General features: G+C 37.2%; 1 protein-coding gene across 12 annotated transcripts in view; it reads right to left on the bottom strand.

Moving 5' to 3' along the window:
* Positions 1 to 2,907: 2,907 nt before the first annotated feature.
* UBE3A (ubiquitin protein ligase E3A) overlaps positions 2,908 to 21,314 on the bottom strand; it is a 54,431-nt gene continuing 36,024 nt past the window's right edge. For all 12 annotated transcript variants that reach the window (XM_056327351.1, XM_056327344.1, XM_056327340.1 and 9 more), the window contains 8 exons: positions 19,800 to 21,055; positions 11,762 to 11,906; positions 7,886 to 8,091; positions 5,576 to 5,740; positions 5,037 to 5,192; positions 4,873 to 4,946; positions 3,856 to 3,999; positions 2,908 to 3,643 (listed from right to left, as the gene is read on the bottom strand). In XM_056327351.1, the coding sequence (XP_056183326.1) occupies positions 3,523 to 3,643; positions 3,856 to 3,999; positions 4,873 to 4,946; positions 5,037 to 5,192; positions 5,576 to 5,740; positions 7,886 to 8,091; positions 11,762 to 11,906; positions 19,800 to 21,055 (2,267 nt within the window). In that variant the 3' untranslated portion in view covers positions 2,908 to 3,522. The remainder of the gene's footprint in view (positions 3,644 to 3,855; positions 4,000 to 4,872; positions 4,947 to 5,036; positions 5,193 to 5,575; positions 5,741 to 7,885; positions 8,092 to 11,761; positions 11,907 to 19,799; positions 21,056 to 21,314) is intronic.

Raw genomic sequence — 21,314 nt, forward strand, 5'->3', positions numbered from 1 at the left:
TGACCAGCAGCATGGAAACCTGCGTCCCACTCCTAGCTCCACAGAGCACAAACCCAGGCAAGCGCCTGGGTAGCTCACACCGCCAGCCACCTGGAGGCTCAGCCCATCAGGTGCATCACACCTGCATGGTTTGACGTGGTATGAAGTACCTGCTTCAGCAGTGAAGACCACCATTGGAGGAGAGGCATGGACCAGCTACCTTAACACAGAGCTGCTTGGAGCCCCGGGCTCACTGCCAGCCCGTTCCAGCGTCGGCTTTCCTCAAAGCACAGGGCTGGAGCGGGTCTCCTTGGCTGCCACAGTCCCATCTCAGGCTACTGCCTGCCGAACGGAAGATAAGCCCAGTCAGAAGTTCACAAAACACTGTTCCTTAAGTTAACTGAACTGTGCTCACTCCTGATGGCTGCTCCTGAAATCTTTTTGGCAACAAACAAGAGTTTTCGGCTTTTAAAAGGTAATGCTCTTTTCATGCGGAGTCATACGCTAACATTCCTTTAGAGCTAAACAAAACTATTCCGTCACTTCTAATGAAAACTGAAAAAATGCCGTATTTGTTCGGTACCTAAGAGGATTCTTCTAATACATCTTGTGTTGCTCTCATTTCTGAGGCGTATACTACAAAGTACAGATAAAAGCCTGATGTCCCCTTTCAACCAAGGTTGGAAACATTTTGGCAGTCTATTAGGGTGCAGACAGAAATGCTCAGAGACATTTTTCACTTGCCAAAGAGATAAAGCTGAGATGCCCCAAATATTTTTTTGTTAACAGACACCCTGAGGAGAGAGCACCAGCACACCGGCATCGGACTGCTGCCTTGGCAGAGGAGTCTTCTGTCTCAAGCGAGAGAGATATTTCAGCGACACACAAGCACACCTCAGTTTCAAAGTTTTGTAGACTCAAAATTTACTAAACGCTGCTGAAAGACTAAGGTTGAAAGACATTCCGGGTCTGCCTGGAGCCCAGAAAAAAAAAAATCCACACCAACTTAAAATGGCGGTTTCCCCACTTTGACAAGCCTTTCAAGCAACAGAAGACCGACTAGAAATTCCGTAGGGCAGGAAAGCAGCATGCAGCTACAAAACTTTAAGATTTATTCATTTTAAACTATATAAATTGCTGCAGCTGGACAATCAGCACATTTACAGCACTGCTAAGGAGATCAGGTTTCAATACAGTGGCATTTTGGGGGAGGCAGTATATATTTAAACGGGAAGTCTGTCAAGTACGAAGTATTTATACCTTACCTGAAAACGATTCCTTGAAAAACAACTTATGCTTTTAAAGGTCAATGCAGTTATGTATTATTTTAATCTTAATGCTAAAGGAAAACGAAAAAGTGTATTTGCAACGTCAACAACTTCAGTTAGAGAACTTTGTATTGCTAACCCATTACGCTCTCTGCCTAGCTTTTGGACCTATACAAAAAACTCAACATGAACCTTATACACTTGTCAGCTGGGTGTAACCACCATCCTAGATTGGATTAAAACAAGTATGAGGATACAGCTTAACAGTATTATTGACATAGTACATACCACACGGCAGTATCATGGCGTAGTTCATACTTGTAACAAAACACCTCAAGGCACTCTGCAAATCTTGTTCTCACCACCTACAACAGAAGGTGCCCCAGACCCGAAGGAATCGGCAAGCACTGTTGTCAGCCACCCTACTGAGAGGTAGGGTATCTTGTGTTTTCCTCTTCAAGGACACGCAGTGAGGTGGACATTCAAGAAGGCATGCCCTAAGTGCCACCCTGAGATCAAACACCAGAAGACAGCCTCCCTCCCCAGCAAGTCTCAATCCCCATGTCCCAGCCTTCTTGCACCAGCTTGGATTTGCGAGGGGAACATCGTCAGGCCCCACATCACTACAGTTCACTTCTGGAGAGTTTTACGTACCTGTAGCCCTCAAATTATGCTGTACTAATCAAATAATTTAATATCCAATTTATCAAAGTAAGGAAGTCACTTGTTTTCTTTTTCACTGAACCATGGTGAAAAAAGGTCACTGTTTTTATTCAGCATCATAGTTACATAACAGTTGTCTGCTTCTATTACTAGAAAGAATTTATTAAAATAGTCCTGAAAGACATCTTTTCTTTATCTGATGATTTCAAAACTATGCCTTTTATAATGCCAATTCCACACAGTCACGGGTTTGATCGGTAGTAGTCAGTTATAGCAATTGTCAAGGCACAAGCTCAGCTCTGCACATCCGCTGCAGCTTGTATTATAAAAGAGATATGCCAGTTACATCTTCACTTAAAAACGCATAATCCCTTTATCATATATTGCAACAGGAGAAATTAACATTAAACACAGACTACGAAAGGTAAAGGATTTATTTCTGATATGATTTGTAGAGTTAAATTAAAAACCTACTGAATACTTTATGTAGTAGATGAACATAACCTTAGTACTTACTTTCTAACAGTTCAATGGTTGGAAGTGTACAACATGAAGTAGGCCTTAGGTTTAATATTGTTCAATTTTGCTTATTGTTAGATGAGATTAAAATACAGTAGCCATCCCTTTAGATTATGTTGCAACACTGATCATGTGCCTTGATAAGTAAGAACAACGATTCATTAAATAAATGGTGATGACATAACATGTAGGGAAGACTTTGGATTGTCTATTTAAAATGTCAACATAATAGGCAATTAAGAATAAAACTTCATTTTAAGTGCACTTCCACATGCTTTGTTTATAATATAGCAAAAACTTCCTATCTTTTTTCCAAACACTTCACTCCCTACTCTAAAGCTGTTCAGTTGAAAATGCACTTTCCCCAGTAAACTTCTCTTTTTTAGAAAAATCGTAACTAAAATTTCTACCCTTTTATATGCTAAGAAATGTTTCCTAATTAAAAACACAGTTTATTACAAGACATGTGAAGACAACATATAGTGAAATGAATTTTAATTGTGCTGTGACTAAAGTAAAGTTCTCAAGGCTGCAATTTAACATTCCAAGTTCTCCCTTCCATCTTTATTGATTCTTAAGATTTTGCACAGAAACTCTTTGGGGGCTAGAACAGCAGTAATTGCATCACACTGTTTTCCAAGACTTCAAGTTTCAAAAGCAAACTCTTCAAAAAGTACAGTTCTTGATTTGATTAGATACAGGGACAAAAATATAGCACATACTTGAAGATTACATGGTCTACAAATGATGGCAATATTTTCCTTGGGAGAGTACAGTTTGTTTTCTTGTAAATACTCAAAAAGGCTCAACTTCAAGCAGTAATAAACACAAGCAAAAGTGATTTAACCCTTAAAATAAATATTCAGGAAAACCTCTCTGTACATACAAGTGAAAGAATATGTAACACTTTCACGCTAAAAGAAAAAATAAAGATTTTGTTCATATAAGCAGCTGAAATCTGCTGTTCCAGCCCAATGTCCCCAGTAAAGAAGGGAGGCACAAACACAGGTGACTACTGTAGCTCACTATCTTATGGCCTTTTTGGATAGGGACATCATCACCATCATTTTTTTAATCCCTTTTGTTATATTTATTACAGCATGCCAAATCCTTTGGCATATGTGATGGCCTTCAATAATCTTTCTTTAAGCTTTTCTTTGCTTGAGTACTCCGGAAGCAAAAGTACATTAAAGCATGTGTGAGATGTAGGTAACCTGTGGGGAAAAACAAAACAAAAAAGATTTCAGTTCTGGGAACATGCAAAGAAATACAACGCTATTTCACAAATCCAAAACAATGACTTCAAATAGAATCTATTTTGCTTGAAAGATTCAACTGTCTGATTTAACTAAGTTAGTAACTTAAAGCACAGAATTTGCTTTCATTTATAAACAAACAAGCAAAATGTAGATTATTTTTCTTTTACCTCTCTGTATCTGGCCCATTTTTGGCTATGATCATCTTTAATTTTCCAAGTCCTCCCACAGGGGCTCTGTCTGTGCCTGTTGTAAACTGTAAGAATAGTCTTTTCTGTTCATCTGTGAACGAATGGACTATTTCCCAGAATTCCCTATTAAGGAAGAAATAAATAAGTAAACTGAGAACTTTCTTTGGTATAAACGAGACTTTCCAAAGTAATTGAACTTTGAAGCTTTAGTAAGTCTAATTAGTCTTCACACCAAGTTTACAAGTTGCATTCATAAGCCAAAACAGAGATGTATTTGCCAATCAATGAGATTCAGAAGCAGAAGTCAGAAATACTACCAAAACACTGCATTTTAACTCTTTTTAAATCTTAATTCATCTTATAAGTGATCTGCAAACATTCTTCCTTTATTTTTTAATTCCTGTTTCCTATGGAATTTTACTGGGTCCACTACATTATCCATTTCTACTACCTTCTTAAACACCACAGTAAAAACTGCTGCAAAGATTTTCTACCCTAGCAGGAACTAGTTAAGTAGTTGGCAAGGTCTAGAGGACCAAAGATACATGCTTCTCTGACCCTTGTCTTCAGAGAGTTCTCTAATTAAAGGGGACAAGAAGGTAAAAACATTAAAAGCATTTCTAAATAAAGTTCTACACATGCAAACAATCCAGTGTTTGTGATTAATTTTTTTTTTTTAAATAGCAGAGCAGTGGTATTTGTTGAAACAGCCCTGTTCATACTGGGGATTATTTAGCTATACAGTGTAAGAGAAAGACAAAAAACCAAAACCCATTGAAAAAAAACCTTCTTAAGTTTTACCAAAGTTCACTGGAAGCTAAAAACAATGCTTATACTGTCTGCACTTTCCTAATGACAGTACCCGAGTAAAATGAAATTATATGTAATACACTTGCATCCTGTACTACAAAAATACTAAATATTACAATATTAAATTCAGTATGAAGAACAGGCATGTAAAGTGTTTTTAATCTTTCAGAAATTAGAAAAAATTACCTAATAATAACAGAGTCTCTTGTATAGCCACCATCATATTCCGTAGTTTCTTCTAGTGCTTGAAAATCTAAATTCTGTAAGAAGATTACATTTTTTAAAATGACCACTAAATACACTTAGGATCAAAAAAGCTCCACTTTCTGGTGTACGTTCAGGATTCTTACCCTACTTCCACAAATAAGTAATTCAATTTCCTCTGGTCTAAATAAATATTTCAAAGGAGATTCATTGGTCACCATGTGGAATCCTCTCCGAAAGGCCTTGAACTGCTTTTCTACTGATTTATTGAGTATATAGTCAGCATACAGATTGACAAATTCCTGTAAGGAAAAAAATCCCCAAAAAAACCTTAGCACTTTGACACATGCCACTTGAAGAATCTCCCAAAAATACAAGACCCCAAAAGACATTTAATTCTATAGTTCTGCATAGATTATCTGGGCTCAGCTTCTGCTCAGCAATAGTAAAAAGTAAGTCTCAAATATTTCTGAAATAGGTCAAACACCACATCCAGAAGCTATATATGAATGTATCAATGCTTTCTTTTAAAGAGAAACCTTTTCTGCTCACAACTACACTGTGCAATTTTAAAAGGCTTTTAAACTTAAATTATAAGTGAGACCAAACTTTTATAAAGGGCTACATAATTCTGCAGAGTAAGTAAAAATTACAGATTACATTAAAAGCAAAATTATGAGTGTACCTTTCTATTTTCATTTGTAATAGGAATTTTATCACCGTTTTCCTTTAAATCATGCATCATTGGATTGCCAAAGAGATCCGTATGAGATATTTGAAACGTTATCATCATATCATCTTCCACACTTCCTTCATACTCTAGTAAGTCTCTCAAACTCTGGTAAAGAACCTAACAGAAAAGGAATACATCTCTGTCATAAGTATGTTTTAACAGATTTCACTGAGTAATACCAGAAGACATGAAACCATATACCTCAAAAAGGGTTGTCACATTCTATGACACAAGTCTGCTAAGATTGCCCATAACAGTCTAAACTTGTATTAAGCTCAGTGTTTTTTAAAAAAAAGCCAATAGCAGATATTGAGGAAAGATAAAAAAGAAACACGGTAATGAGTGATAACTCCCTTAGAATAGCCTATCAGTACTCAGAAATCTTCCTAAATGCAATGGTCAGATCTGTAGCTTAGAGCCACTGACCTCTTCCTCTTAACTCTTTGGAAACTGTATTTACTTTTGGCATCCAGAACATCTCACACCAGTAATCTGAACATATATGTGCTCAAGAAAACACTGTATTTTGTATCAGATAAAATTCAGGCAGCAGACATTTATCGCCTACATCTTGATATAAAACTCAAAAAACCCCCTAGGAAGTACTCTTGAAGCAACACAGATGGGGCAGTCATTAAAGTAAGGAAATATTCATGCATTAAAAAAATATTCACAAGTTAGGTCAGAATTTGCCAAGTGGAATCTGAAATTACTTGTAAGAGTTTGCTCTTTTCAAAGGAGCAACCAGCCTTCCTCCCTGCTATGCCTTAGGAAAAGCCCGAGACAAGACTCTCTTGGAAACCAAAGGCTATGCAGAAAAGGAAAAATTATTTGGCTGAGACACAGGTGTAGGACTTAAGAATGCAAAGTGAAGGTAAAAGCAACAACTAAGTGCACTGTATTTTTATAGCGAAGTAGAAGTAATACATTTCCCCTCAATGTTTTAATCATTGAAAGTTTACGTATAAGCCTCATCCTCTCACTATCTGTATCCTGTTGATTCTTTCACAGCACCTTTAAAAATAACTTCCACTGAAAATGACTGGACTCAGAATTGTTGGTGGTGAGGGCTAGTGAACACCCTATCCTCCATGCTCCGGAGCATTAGAAAAAGCACTGGGAGGCTCGACTACTGCAAATTTAATTTTTGGTTTGAGAAGCTCCAAAGTGTTTAAGTCATATTAGAATACAAAGAGTTTAAATAGGATTATTTTAAAAGAAGTCAGTGTAGGTGTCAGAGGAGACACATAAGAGTAGGGGAGAAAAATTCAAAAGTTACTTGACTGCCTTGTTCCACAGAAATAAATCCACTTTTCCTGTCATAAAAGGTTTTGAGTATATAATAAAAATTACAGGCAACTGGGAGCACTGTGTATTTCTCAACATCATTTTACTGATAAACTAGTCAAAACTGGCATACTGTTGTATGTAGCCATCCAAAGCAGACTGGATAACCCTTTTTGATCACACATGCTTCATTTTCAGATTATACAAAAATGACAGGCGAGTTCTTTTTAAACAGTGTCATTTTACTCATCTTTTCCGAACAGCTGAAGATTTTGCTTAACTACTTATGAAAAGGGAAATGCCCCACGATTTGAAACGAAGCACACTAATAACTCATACTAGCTAGCATGAGGGAAAGCTACTGGTGATCTTTGAAGATGGAGCAGGGCCAAGACATCCTGCACACATGCTTCTATGCTCTGCCTACTAAAGCATGTGCACAGCTTAGTGTTTCTGTATAGCCACTTGGCTGGGGAGGGGCAGGGGAAGATTGACACCAATCGCTGCACCCAAACTGTAGGGATACTCGTGAACTGCCTCATCTGTCTTGCTTTAGACAAAAAAACAGTATAAACATCACACCTTTGCATGTCTCCAATCAATTTCACATTTTTCATAGAAATCTACTTCTGCAAATAGGTATCAACAGCCTAATTTCAGAAGTCTCTTTGAGAATATACTACTAATACTAATTTATGCTTAATAGTATTAAGCAATTTAGGCAGTATGTAAAAAAACAGAACAAAGCTTGATTGATACCCAGCCCTATTTGATGACTTGCCAGTTCTGCCTCTTCCAAATGAGATGTAGTATGAGTTTTTATTGTTTTATGAATTTAACAAATACAGACTCTTCACACACATCACTGGTTATTTCACTCCAAATTTGACAGTGATCTTGGTGTTTAATTTAAGTCTTTATTAAGTTACTGCATGAAACATGCATTAATAAACTCAAAGAACATAATTAACTTACAGGATGAGAGTCTGCCAGATCACGGAAAGTTCCTTTTTTGCCCATTAGCTTCCTGTAGACGACCATGGGGAAATGTACATCCAGTATACAGTTATTGTAAATAGCCAGACCAAGTACTATGCCAATCAGCGTAAACTGACCCTCAGTTTCAAAAGAGGACGGATTAAACCAGAACAGTTTTGTAGATTCATCATATGTGAACATCCCTGTAACATTAAAAAAAGATGTTAAATATGGTTACATTTCAATAAAAATGACACATAAAACATACATTATAAACCTATTTGCATTAGAGTGCCTCTAAAACATGTTTAACTTAACGTTATACTGAATTTAATGGCAAAGAGAAGCTACTTACCTTAGGGTAATTGGAGCTGCTCAACATAGTGCTACTCAAATTACCACAAAGTATGCAGGACATCCTGCAACACCCACTGATGCTGTACATACACAACTGTTCATCCCCTTTCATTACTGAGGAAGTAGCAACACGTTGTCAGCATAGATTGTAACTTTGATAAATACAAGAGCACAAGAAAAGACCACAATCAAAAACCACATGGATGAAATAATCCTGAAGAACTCCAATTACTACGAAGTTATAGCCTTTCCTCAAAGGTTTTTTTCAGGCCAGTTCTAGCAAAGGAACAGGACTAGATGCAGCCTTATTAACTGGAAGCTATGATGATCAAGCAGGGATTAACCATCACATACGATTTTAAGAGTTAAGATACCCAACAGATTGTTTGTTTAAAAGTACCCAGCAGGGCCCCTGTTGTTGCAGCTATCACACACATCGTAGCTTGAGGCGAAAATATAACATGGGACTGTTGTTTCACAGGAGGGGTTGCAATTTTAACAGCTTGTCACTGTTGAAAGGGAAAGGTTTTGCTTCCCCCCCCCTCGCCATCTCTTCATCTGATTCAGCTCACTATTTCAGATGAGCAACGTCCTGCCAAGTTCACAAGCTGAGTACCTTCACAAAAACCTTCAACCAACAGCTGAACCGGCACACGCCAGGAAGTGGAGTGAGCAGATAGGACTGTACAGACAAGAGAAGGGCAAGGAGTCCTTTACAATAGTAAAGCCACTGTAGCAAGCCACTAGATTAGCTCTTGTTTATGAAACCAGAGTTTGTGTACAGGCAAAAAAGCTATTTAAATGAGTCCCACAGTCAAATCCATTTCTTGCCTAACTAGATACTGAAAGCAAGGCAAATGAAAAACCCAATAGACTTAAGGGGAAAGAGAGAGCCCACCCTGGACAAGTATAGTCCCGGTGACACGTTGCTTGTACAGCTAACTCTCACGATTTCCAGGCAGCACCTAAGGAAAAGTGGCAAGCTCCTTCCCTTCCAACACACCAGAAGTTAGATGCATGTAGTTTGTGTTCTCAAACACATTTGCCACAAGGATTTATCTTGTCAGCTCTTAAATGATACGGTTGTTTACAGCCTATGGAGATGTACAAATTGATTATAAAGCAACATGAACTGAGCCACAAAATTACTCCCAAGACTGAAAATAAGATCTCATCTTCAGCCAAGAGATAAAAGCCTGAATTCTCATTCAATGTAAGGAAATTAACTGCAAACCTATTCAGAGACTCTGTCTATTCCCCAAAGTTCAAGATTATTTATCTCAGTAAGGTACTAGGTCAGGGTCAGCTATTAGGGGAGCACACAGACTAAGACATCAGGTAAGGCAAACTGGAAATCAAAAATGGATGAGCAACACAAGCATATATAGGAGAAACATTAAACAGAAGCCTGCATTCCATTTTCTGCATTGACTGAAATAACTTATGGATTACTGGCACAATAAAAGCAATGAGTTGTACTTTCTGAAAGATGATGGAAGAATTAAACAGTCAAAACAAAAAACTGCATCAAATGTCTAATGATGAAAGACTAACAGTTTACTCAGACCCACAACTGGTAACTCTAATATGAAATACAGTATTTTATTCACTGACCAAAATTAATACTAAAGTACATCAAAATCATAGTAAAATTCTGGAAGAAACTAGAAGCTGCAATAAGGGGAAAACAATTGTATAGCGTAGCTAGGAATATTACATGAAGTTATTCCTTCTTCCCTTTTGCTGTGGTGACTGTTGGTACTAAATCTAATATTTCATCTGAGTTATTGCCCCCTTTGAGTAAAACTTTAAGGTAGTTTAATATGAAAACACTTGAAATGTAACAGTAAAGAAACTATTACAGCAATAAACATCACTCCATACCCATCAGAGGACAGACATTTTAAATTCCATTTAAAGGATTTCCTTCATTTTATCTGGTAAATAAAGTGTTTACAAATCAAAAGTCACACTTGGTATATATGGTGTGTGAACTGTTATACAGCAGTGTGTATTAATAGGTGCAAAAGAAAAAACTGTGAATGCAAACTACATTTTCTGCTTTTACACATTTATGCCTTTCTTTTTCAAAGTTGATATGAATACAAAAAGCATACATACGTTTTTGTATTTTGAATACAGAAGTAAAATTTAAAACATGCACGCACATCCTATTACCCATCTTTACACACAGGGAGCATATATACACTGGCTGGATCTTAGCTGAATCAGACTTCAGTTACTAAATAGGAGTATTTCAGCATAGGCATCCCACACAACTCAGGTCAGAAACGTATTTCACATTGGAAATACAACTTCATCATTCCAAGTACTAAGACTTCCTTTTTTTGCCACACTAATTTATTCCAAGTAACCTCGCTAATTCAGATTCCAAATCTCTCCAAGTCTATAGTGGTTATTAGAGTAAGACTTGTCTATGGATCTGTATCACTTGTTACAAGAACTGACTGGTGTGCAGTGAAGGGGAAATGCTAAATTCTGTTACCAGTTCTGGGGACTTCCTCTTTAACACAGTCAAAATGAATTTCTGTGTTTCTTCACCAATCTTCTAAGCTACAAAATCAACAGCTTTCCTTTTTTAGAACAGTTCGATGTTTTACACAGTTCAAAACCCAAATTAACTAAAGGCCATAAGCTGTTGAGCTTCTTCAATGGAAGCCATTACAGGAACTACAAGGTGAATCATATTTCACAAACTATGAAGTATAGGATCCTGGTAGGTCTCGTTTCTACTCTAACTCGAAGTATTTTAAAAATCTTAATCTTTTCAGAACAGCAGACAAAATGCATATTAATAGCAGCAATGTCCTTTCATGTGTAAAGATGGAAGCATAAAAGACTGGTACAGGGAGCAAGGGAAGAAAAAAAAAAAGATGGAAATGTGACTGTTTAAACACAAGTATAAAACTGTCTCCAATATATGAAATTACTGCTAATTCTTAACCAACTACAATCAAATTTGACATTACTGCCATACTTTGGATCTGTACCCTTCTTAGATGAAATCATTAGAAGAACTGAAACTGTCAGATCTTTTAAGCTGGAGGAAGGGGAGGAAATAACTCAAAAACTCACCATAGTCCTACTCTGGTTTTATTGCAGAAGCTCTTCCTCTTTGGTATGATTACTAATTCTAGAAGCTAATCACAAAGCAAAGCGAGGAGAAAGGTGAGAGAACAAACAAAGGAACCCTGCAAAGAAACCCTATACTACTGATTTTTATCTACACAAGCAATGGTAGCTTTCACTAACTATACAGTTATTCCTCTCATCGTTCCTCCTCAGGAGGATGACTGATGATGACATAGTGAGCCTCAAATGGGTCAAGTACTCATGATCACCAAGAAATCAAGAGCTTCAGAGAAGCAGCAGTAGATACAGGCAGGCACTGCATAAACATAGAACAGCCCAGGTTGGAAAGGATCTTAAAAGATCATCTGGTCCAACCTTTCGTGGGAAAAATCTCATACATTAGTAAATTATTAGAACACGTACCAATATCTGGATTGAAGATTTCTTCCACAACCAGTTGAAAAAATTCTTTGGAAACACCTCCTTCATCTACCCCTTGCTCTCCTTCAAATTCAACATACAATTGCTTCTTCAAGTCTGCAGGATTTTCCATGGCAATCATCTCTAGCTATTGAGTGAACAGACATAAGTATTTCATTAGTAAATCTGTTACTAGAAGAGTCAATTGAGTATCAAATACCAAAATCAAAACTAGCCTCCACACCTAAGAAGAAAGCAAGTTTAAGTTACAATAGTAAAATATCAGAAACCAACAGTAATGCTAAATCAGTCTAAGCATGTATTAGAATTTGGCAATTAATGCAGCAAGAAACTGGCTAACAGATCTGATCTGTTAGCCTTCTCCATTTCTACTCTTTTAAGCACTTACTTTAAACAAGTTAGCATCGTGCAGCACAAAATTCTCAGAAAACAGTAAGAAACCAAGATGTATTACTTTAATTACTTTTAATTAAATTCATCTGACAATGAAAAGAGACTGCAGTCTGATCTACATGTCTGACAACAAATGGTTTTGTGAAGGCACTACACAGATACGTTTTCAGATCCTTTTTGTGATCATTTACAGTGGAAGACAGAAGACAAGCCTCTGACTAGCAGTTGCATGTCACGAACAAAGAGCTGAGGAATGCCCCTGCACCAGAATAAACCCATGCTAATATATTAATTGAATCCATCCCCATTCCTCTTGACCTTAATGAAAGATCTCAGAAATCTCTTGCTCTTATTTCTTCAGTGCCTTTAAACAGGTCTTCTACCACATTGCTTCCATGAAAGCGCAAGTTCAGTTAAGGTAAAACAGAAGTTGTGACATTTCATAGGAAAGGGTCTCATGTCTATATAAAGGCCATTACAGGTCTTTCACTTTCTTCCAACAAAAATGTATCCTTTCAGTAAATCAAAATGCAGCAACATTTTGCAGCTGAGAAGAAATACGCTGCTTAAAAGCATAAATGTTGGTTAAACCTGTGCAGCATGATTACATTAAACTTACTATATGGCAAAGAAATCTCAACAGCAGTAAAGGCACAGATGGATCTGTACAATCCTCCAAGACCGTATCACTAGTGAGATTTGCCTCTAAATTTGTGCTAGTGCAAACCGCACTTACCATTTATTTTTATTTCACTACCCTACCTTACCCAGACACACATGCCAATCCATTCTTTATGTACCAGAATTTTACTACAGAAGTATAAAGGAAAACAGGAACAGAACAGAGGATAAAGCCAGCAATGACGACACCAACTCATAAAGTGACACCACCAGTAAGATACATTTTTTCCTGGTAACTGCCAAGTTAGCCATCTTTCAAGCAGCATAGCAGGGGTAGATGGGTGACAGACCTAAGGCAGTCAGCGTAACATGTTTGAAGACTTTGAAGCTCCTCATGCAAGAGAATTATGTGGAGAAAGAACTGCACTAACTGGTACTGAAAACAAGTATGAGGGAAATAGAGTGTAACACAGCAGAATATAAAGCTCAGTTAATTAAAAAAATGGAGGCAAGCCATGAAGATTCCAATAATGAATGCAAGTTAGATTAGCTAATTTACTAAATTACAATATTATCTGGAAAATTTAGTTATGTACTACATATAAATATTCAGTATTTATTGTACATCATTTGCAATGAACTACTTTTGCCCTAAGACCACCAAATAACATTTACTCTTTGAAATTCACTGTATTTTATCAAGAATACTTCTGCAGCAAAAACATGCTGCAGTAGTCCTGCTCTTCCCCAGTCTTTCCATCACATGATTTCCACAACAGTGTAGTTTTGCATCTTGCCTTTCATGTGAATCATGAAATTATGCATCTTATAGACCTATAAAAATTTTTCCTCCTATCCAAGAAGAAAATGGAGCTTAAGCAATGTTCCAAATACAACTGAGACTTTTTAAAAACAAAAATTAGCATTTATTTTAAGACCATAAGTACAGGTTATACATTCTATTTGAATCCCTTCTACTTACAACTGACACTAAAGCTTTCTTTTCTTCTCCCCAGTCATGACTTCATTGGCTTTGTAGTATTTACCATCGGCAATTTACTATTTTGTAAGGTTTATGAATTTTGATGAGTTCTGAGAAAGCAAATATTGCCTCTCCATTTCTTTTGGGACAGCAACCCTTTGTCATAGTATAAAGACTTTCTTGTGTCATAGGAATACACTTAGTATAAGGAGAGTGGCTAATATTTATACATATGAAGTAATTAAAATTATTTTCAAATTATTTTTTTGGCTGAAAACTACGCTGCAATGAGTGATGTAAAAGAAAAGCAGTATACAAAAAACAGGAAGGACACATTCCTAGCTGAGCAAATGTTGACTGAGTAGATTTGAATGGTGCGCTGGATGTCTGTAAGCGAGTCAGATAAAGGATTACCAGAAAGCCAGTACTTTGAGTCAAAGTCTAATGTTCTTTGAAGTAGATTCTATAAACAGGACAACGTTCCCAAGCTGCTCAACTGAAGGTTGTGGGTTTAGCTGCTCCTTTGAACATCTATATCTTAGCACTGATGCTTCACAAGAAAACCAGAACTCCGTGGAAAACACAGTGTTAGTCATGACAGTAGAGGGGCATGAATTTTAGTAGAACTGCAGCAGTGTTTCTATAGCAAGGAAATATGAACTTCTGTTTAAGGTTGTTTGTGTTTTTAAATAATCAGAGTTGTCTCAGTCATGTCAACACAGATGCTGCTCGGTAAACCCGATCTATGTGTGTGTGTGAATTCCCAAAGTTTTAGGAGCCAATACATTTTCTGTCATAATGGTTTGACTGGCCAAGCAGATGATGAAGTCATTAAATTTTCCAGGGACTTCTCAAGAAGCATGTGTAAAGCATGTGTGTAGCAGCAGCAAAAATTGATCATCTATAAATTGAAAAGCTGAAAGCTGAGATAGGATGCTGAAAAGAATAGCTGTATTTTGTTGGCTGAGACATAGTCTTGTGCAACAGCATTAAGAGACTGTATGATGTACTTTGCTTATGGAACAACACTGTGCTTTCCTGAAAGACTGGAATCTTCCACTGACTAACAGAACTATGACAATGTTTAAAAGCTTAATGTAACACCAGAGTTTGTCTACCTTCTTAAAGCTGACAGTAACTGAAGTAATCTCTATTCAATTAAAAATGATCCACCCCCGCCCCCCCTCAAGTTCTAGCAATGTTACAGAAGTTTAACACATTCACACTACACTAGAAGGCAGAAGTGACATGAACACAACTACTTCAAGTTTGAAAGTACCAGTGACACATCATCACATGTTGGTCACTACGTTTTTCTGCAAAATGACATGTGAAGTAGTATTTAAAGTGACTTAAGAAGCATCCTCTCAAACTGTATTCTATGGTTCATGCATACACTTGCCAGCAGAGCTTGCATGCATCAACAGAGTCACACATATTCTGCATGCAACCAAGGGACACAGTGTCGAGATTTTCAAATGAACACACATGATCATCAATTTAGTCTAAGAGAACCTCAAAGCTCCTGAAGTACTTTGTTGCTAATATACTATGAGAGAATCTGCCTACTGGCTTTGGTTGCCACGTAAGAGTTTTTGAACATCAATCTATTCAGCAGTCTCATTTACAAGCAAGAGAAGCTTGCTGCCTGCCAGCTGTCTACATCCAATGTGAAATTTACGAAAGTGAGTTTCTAATTTGCAACTAAGTACCAGCCAGACTCTGCTGAAGGAATCCACCACATTTTCACTTGTAGAACTTGTGTGTTGTACTCATATCCTTTAAATCACTGCTACCTGAGAATAAATCCACATACAATCTGGGGCATGGGGGTGGGAAAAGTAAACTCAGAGGAAGGGGATGAAAGAAACATCTGCTGGGGGATGAAGAGGCAGAAGAAGGGATTTAAGGATAAACTGACTTTCGTTGCTACCACACCCATGTAACATGACTCAGGAGGAGTAGAGCTAACCTCTTAAACGCATTAAGCCTCCAAAATGCATGTTAACTGCTTTCAACTGTAAACTGAGCTACCACCTCCGAAATATAAGGGTACCTTAATAAAAGTGGGGACTAGCACTTCACCAGTTCCAAAATCTCCTGCCCGCTCCAGTGACTTTTCAGACCAACATACATAAAAATAAATATACAATAAGTATATAATACAAAGAAAGCATGTTTCATTAAAGTCCACTTCAATAAAAAAAATGAAAAATAAGTTTCAGATGCAAGTTTCATGCATGCAAAGAAACTGAACAATGAATCCGTAAATATTTTTTGCTTACATGTATGTGGCTCTAGGGTGAACTAAGATTCTCATAATAAGCAACTTCAAACAAGTTATTGCTTCAAAGTTATTTAAAAGTTACTGATTCAAATTCTCAATAAGAGAAAAAATCCTCCAGGAATAATTAAAAAAAATCATCACTTACCAGTGCTCACATTTGTTTTAGTGAAGTCCAAAAAGTGGGAAGATGTACATACGAATTCTAAAAGTTTAAATATTAAGTATTGATAAGAGAAAAACAGCTTGGTGATACCTTAATTAGCTTGTCTAATTAGCAAAGAAAGACCAGTACTTTGTCCATTTGCAAGAAGAAATTATGAAGGCTGGTCATTACATTGGCTTGAAAAATATCTAACATCAATATGGAAAATATGAGTAAGATCATCTCAACCTCATTTTAATCAATATTTCTGAAAATGCTTTTATCAGGAAGTTAAGAGTTATTCCATATACAGTCAAAAAAAGTCTGCACCGACGTTTTGTAAAGACACAGGTGTAGTGACATATGTAATTATTACTTATAATTCAAACAAGGCTTTAAGAACCACAGAAATAAAAATAAAGGGCAATTCAAAGGTAAAAATATTTGTAATCATAATTACTTACCTGTAATGTAAGCATATTTGGAAACATTTTGCCACTGAACAGATTCTAAGAATGTGCTTTTACTACCGAAGACTATCACCCTGGCAAGATCTTTGTGATAGTTTTCAGTGAGACCCTTCCAAAGTTCAATACTGCACCCTAAACTGCAACCATCACTGATGCAAACTCATACAATGTAGCTTTCACTTAGGTTTAATGCTGCTAGTGCTGCTACAGAAGCACATGGTACCCCTCTTTGACTATAATCAGAGATAAAGCAAGTTATTTAAGGATTAGGACAAAAGACTGAAGATCTTCCTCCAGACCTGTTTCACACAATCAAGAAATGGAAACAAATTGTCAAAGTTACTAAAATCACTTCCCAAGCTGTTACAGGAAGTCCCTGTAGCAGTAGCATGCAATTTTACACAGATCAGGCGCTTGCTTCATGAAGAAAGATGCAAGATGACCCTGTGGAACAGTATTTTCCCTACAATACTTCCCCAATTAACAGCAGACTTGCATCTTAGACTTCCTCAGGTTTCTGTTTGGGTCACATCAAAATGCCCTGTCATTACCTTTTGACAGATCTTTCTTTCATGATGAGCTACAAATTCTGGGTAAAGACATCCATAATTTTAAGATACACAGTGTGGACAAAATATGTCTTTTTGCTTATGTTAAGCCTGCATCCTGATAATATGACTGGGTACTACCAGTTGAGAAAACCAGTCCAAATTAGCCATGCCATCTTTTATGCGCTCTCCGTCACTTTTTTACCATTAAAAGGACTTTGCAATCTCCCTGAAGAGACTCTGAACTCTCCAAATTTATTTCTATTGCATCCTTTTTGACATTAAAGTGAGAAGAGACAAATGAAAGAGACATAAGCAAACCATAGTAAACAAGAGAGACTGAATTGTTCCATCTGTTCCTTTCTTAACTCCTAACAATTCCTCAGGAGTATTTAAAATCTATTCCCTGAGCACTGATACTTTACATCATCAGTTAAAACACATCAATAGTTAAAAGGTGACTTCTGTACCCACTACATACATTTATCAACACAAATGTCTTTAAGTCCACGTCATCTCACAACAGCTACTTTGTTGTATTTTTGAAGTGGCACATACTCCCTTTCTCCAGTTAGGATGGTGACTCTTCACTCATCTCCGTTTTACTGAACATAATCTATTTTCCACTTTTGAGAAATGCCTGAGCTGCACATGGTCTCGTTGACTAACACTGCAGTTCAGCTCAGACTTGTATTTGGAACAATTTTATCTTTTTTCTTTAATTTCTGTCTCAGAATAAACAGTTTTAAATTCTTACTCTCCTGGGGAGGGGGGGTTGACAGAGTCAGATCACCATAAATTAGCATGTTCTGACAGCTTAAATTAACAGCCCTAAGAGGATCCATGGCAACTACCCAGGCATGTACTCATAGACTGCTAGGCTGTGCAAGGGCTGCTGCAAGTGCATCACAGTTTAAATCAGATTAAGCTCAAACATACTAATTTAAACTATGTAGGTTTCCAACAGCCCAAGAGTGTGCACAGTGGTGACTGCTGTGGCACCACTGTGATACAGCAGCTGCACCAACTTGATGTCACCTGTGAGCTTTCTAAGCAACACTAAACATTTTTTTGTCCTCAAAGATTTCAACTTCCTTCCACAACAAGCAGTATGTGGAAGAACGCCCCTTTTAGTATTTACAGTTTTTCCTTCCCATCATCATCATGAGGAGGAAGGTCTGCTTCCTCTCTGCTGGAACTGACATTAAACACTTCCCTAAAACCAAGCTCTTAAGGTTTTTTAGCCCACCCTCTCCTAAACAGATAGTACCGTCCCTCTTTTACATATCCCAAAGCTGAACAGTCAAGGAAATAAACTCCACCACACTAATGTAACAAAACATAACTGGATACAACTGTAAGTCTGATAGACAATGAAATTACAAATTCTTGAGAATTAGAAAACTGTACATAGTACACTTTAATCTTAAAACAGTGCATTCCTCATTTGCCTAAGGTTGGGTTTACAGACAGAACCCATTTCTACAACACAATTTTATTTGTCCTATTGGTACTGGAGACAAATGTTTTCCTTCCTAAGTCGTATCATCAGCAATTCCCATGAAGCAGCTAACCCATCTGGAAGTTCATAGGTACACAGAAAAATCAAGGCGGGAGCTTGTTTAGGGCTCTCACAATTAAACTTCAGTAGCAGTTAAAAGTCACCAGATTTAACTAAAAGTAACAGCTGAGCTGAGAGGCAAAACCAGGTCCTTTCCCCAGAGTCTCTCCAAACACCTGCCTGGCTCTTCAGCAACAAGTTGTAAAGCCATGGTTAAATCTAAAATTTTGTGAACATTGCTGTGCTTTAATAGCAGAACACAGAAAAATAACACCTTTAAGGAAAAAAAAAGAAGAGTCCTAAAACTAAAGAACATATTTTTGTAAAAAAGTTTACTGTGAAATACTCTGTATAGTTCGTATCTTGTATAATTCCCATCTTCCAAAGATGTGTCAAAAAATGGCTTTCAATTTTACTTTAGAAAGCCAGCATATTCAGAAACAGGCTGCTCTCACAGTTCTTAGGTACCAACAGGTCTGTCTTCTCCTTTCTCAGTTATATCATATTTGCACCAAATTGCAACAATGCTTAGAGAAATGATGTTCCACTTATCATGCAGGCACTCCACACACTTTGTATCTGCAAGTTCAGAAGTCCACATGAAGAGCCCACAACTGAAACAATTCCTACTTCCACCTAGAAAACCCTACTATGAGAAGATAATCCAAAACACTCCAGAGGACAAAGTAACAGAAGTTGGTCATTCTCACCATTAAGAGCTGTTAACAGCACAAAATCTATTAAGATTCTTAAAGGGAATAAGAACTATTTGGCACCTTAAAACATTTAAGTCTGCAACCGCCCCGAGTAGAATTAACTCCACTGAACATACAAATCTCCAGCAGCACACTTAGAATTCAAACTTAATATGGTACAACTATTTGAGTTTCTTCTAGGGGAGACGTAGTAAATAAAACACCGCACTTGCATGCAGTCCTCTTCAGTCAGTCAAAGCCCACATAGTTTGAACTAGACAGAACCAACAAACTTAAAATCCATGTTACTGTGTGACTTACCCGGACGAGCGCATCATCTATGATGTGATCACGTCTCACTTTAAGTCGCAAATAGGGGTTGAGCTGCTGTCCTTGAACTAAGCTGTAGAGCACAGTTATGCGTCTTTCACTGTACATCCGGATTCTATTGTCATAATACAATCCCAGGTTCTTGGTAACAGCATTCAATATGAAGGGGCAGGTCATAAAAGAGAATTTATTTTCTGTTTCTACTTTGAAGAAAGTGTAGTCTTTGTCCATTTCTAGAACATCATTCAGTGGTTCATTAATAAATTCTTCAAAAGGGATAAGTGGTTTTCTGCAATCTATAGTTTTAACACCAAGTTCAGTTTCCAGTGGGTCCACACGAGGACCTTTTTTATTTCTTCTTTCCTCACCCAACAGCTCTTGAAGAGTTAGTTCACTTGATTCTGGGATAGGTTCTTCATCTTCTTCCTCGTTATGATCTGTGTCCACATCCCCTCCTACTACATTTGCATAGTAAACCATTTTCAAGCACTTTGAAGCAGCAACAACAGCATCATCATCATTCACTAGGTTACGACTATTGAACTCGTTGCTTATGACTTTGTAAGTAATAAGCTGCTGAAATGTTTCCATCATTCTCCGAATCTGGTCTGCTCTGTACTTAGACCACAATCTGACCAGTTTTGCTTGAGCTGCAAGGGGTAGTTTGCTCATTGCTTTGCAAAACAATGGTAGAGCCATTTCCAGATATTCTGGGCTATGAAGATTGCCATTCTCCATAACGATAATAAACAAATTCAGATAGTTAGGATCCCGAGAGTACACATTATGGTAAGTCAAGTCACATTCCACATTAGGTGACAAGTACACGAGTGCATTTAAAAAGGCAGTTTCTATTTTTTCATTAGAAAGTAATCTATCATAGACCCGTCTGACTGCTTCAATATCTACAGACACTTCATCCGGGCCTAGTTTTTGGAGGTTATTATCTCCCTGCGTGTTATCACCTATTCTTGACGATGAAGATGACGATGCACCTGAATCTTCTTCCATAGCAGCAGCCGAACAGGCAGCTTTTTCCTTTTCATCTTCATCTTTGTCTTCATCCTTTCCTTGAAGGGACTTGAGCTCCTCCTTGGTGTGCTGCTTGGCTTTTCGGAAACTCTGTACCAATGCTTCAGCACTAGAAAATACTCTCCCAATCACCCGGATTAAAGGGGAATAATCCTCTTTCTCTCGACATAGTTCAAGAATTTCATATATCTTGTCTTCTGTTAGAAAAGTTACATCTATAAAAACATAACGTATTAATTTCATTAAGTTAAAAATTTAAAAAATACTTCTAATTTGCTCAAGACATCTGTGTATCGTATCATCATTAACACTGGAAAAACAGTGTCAATGCTGGATAAATTCAAGACATACTTTATAATTTCATTAGCATGAAGAAACATGATTTCATTCATTATGATTTTGTAAAATACATTATTCATAGATGTTGACCAGAGAACATGCTCAATGGTAAAAGTGTTTTGCAGCCAATTAACT

Source organism: Falco biarmicus, chromosome 2 (assembly GCF_023638135.1).
Source record: "Falco biarmicus isolate bFalBia1 chromosome 2, bFalBia1.pri, whole genome shotgun sequence".
NCBI classification, from domain to species: domain Eukaryota; kingdom Metazoa; phylum Chordata; class Aves; order Falconiformes; family Falconidae; genus Falco; species Falco biarmicus.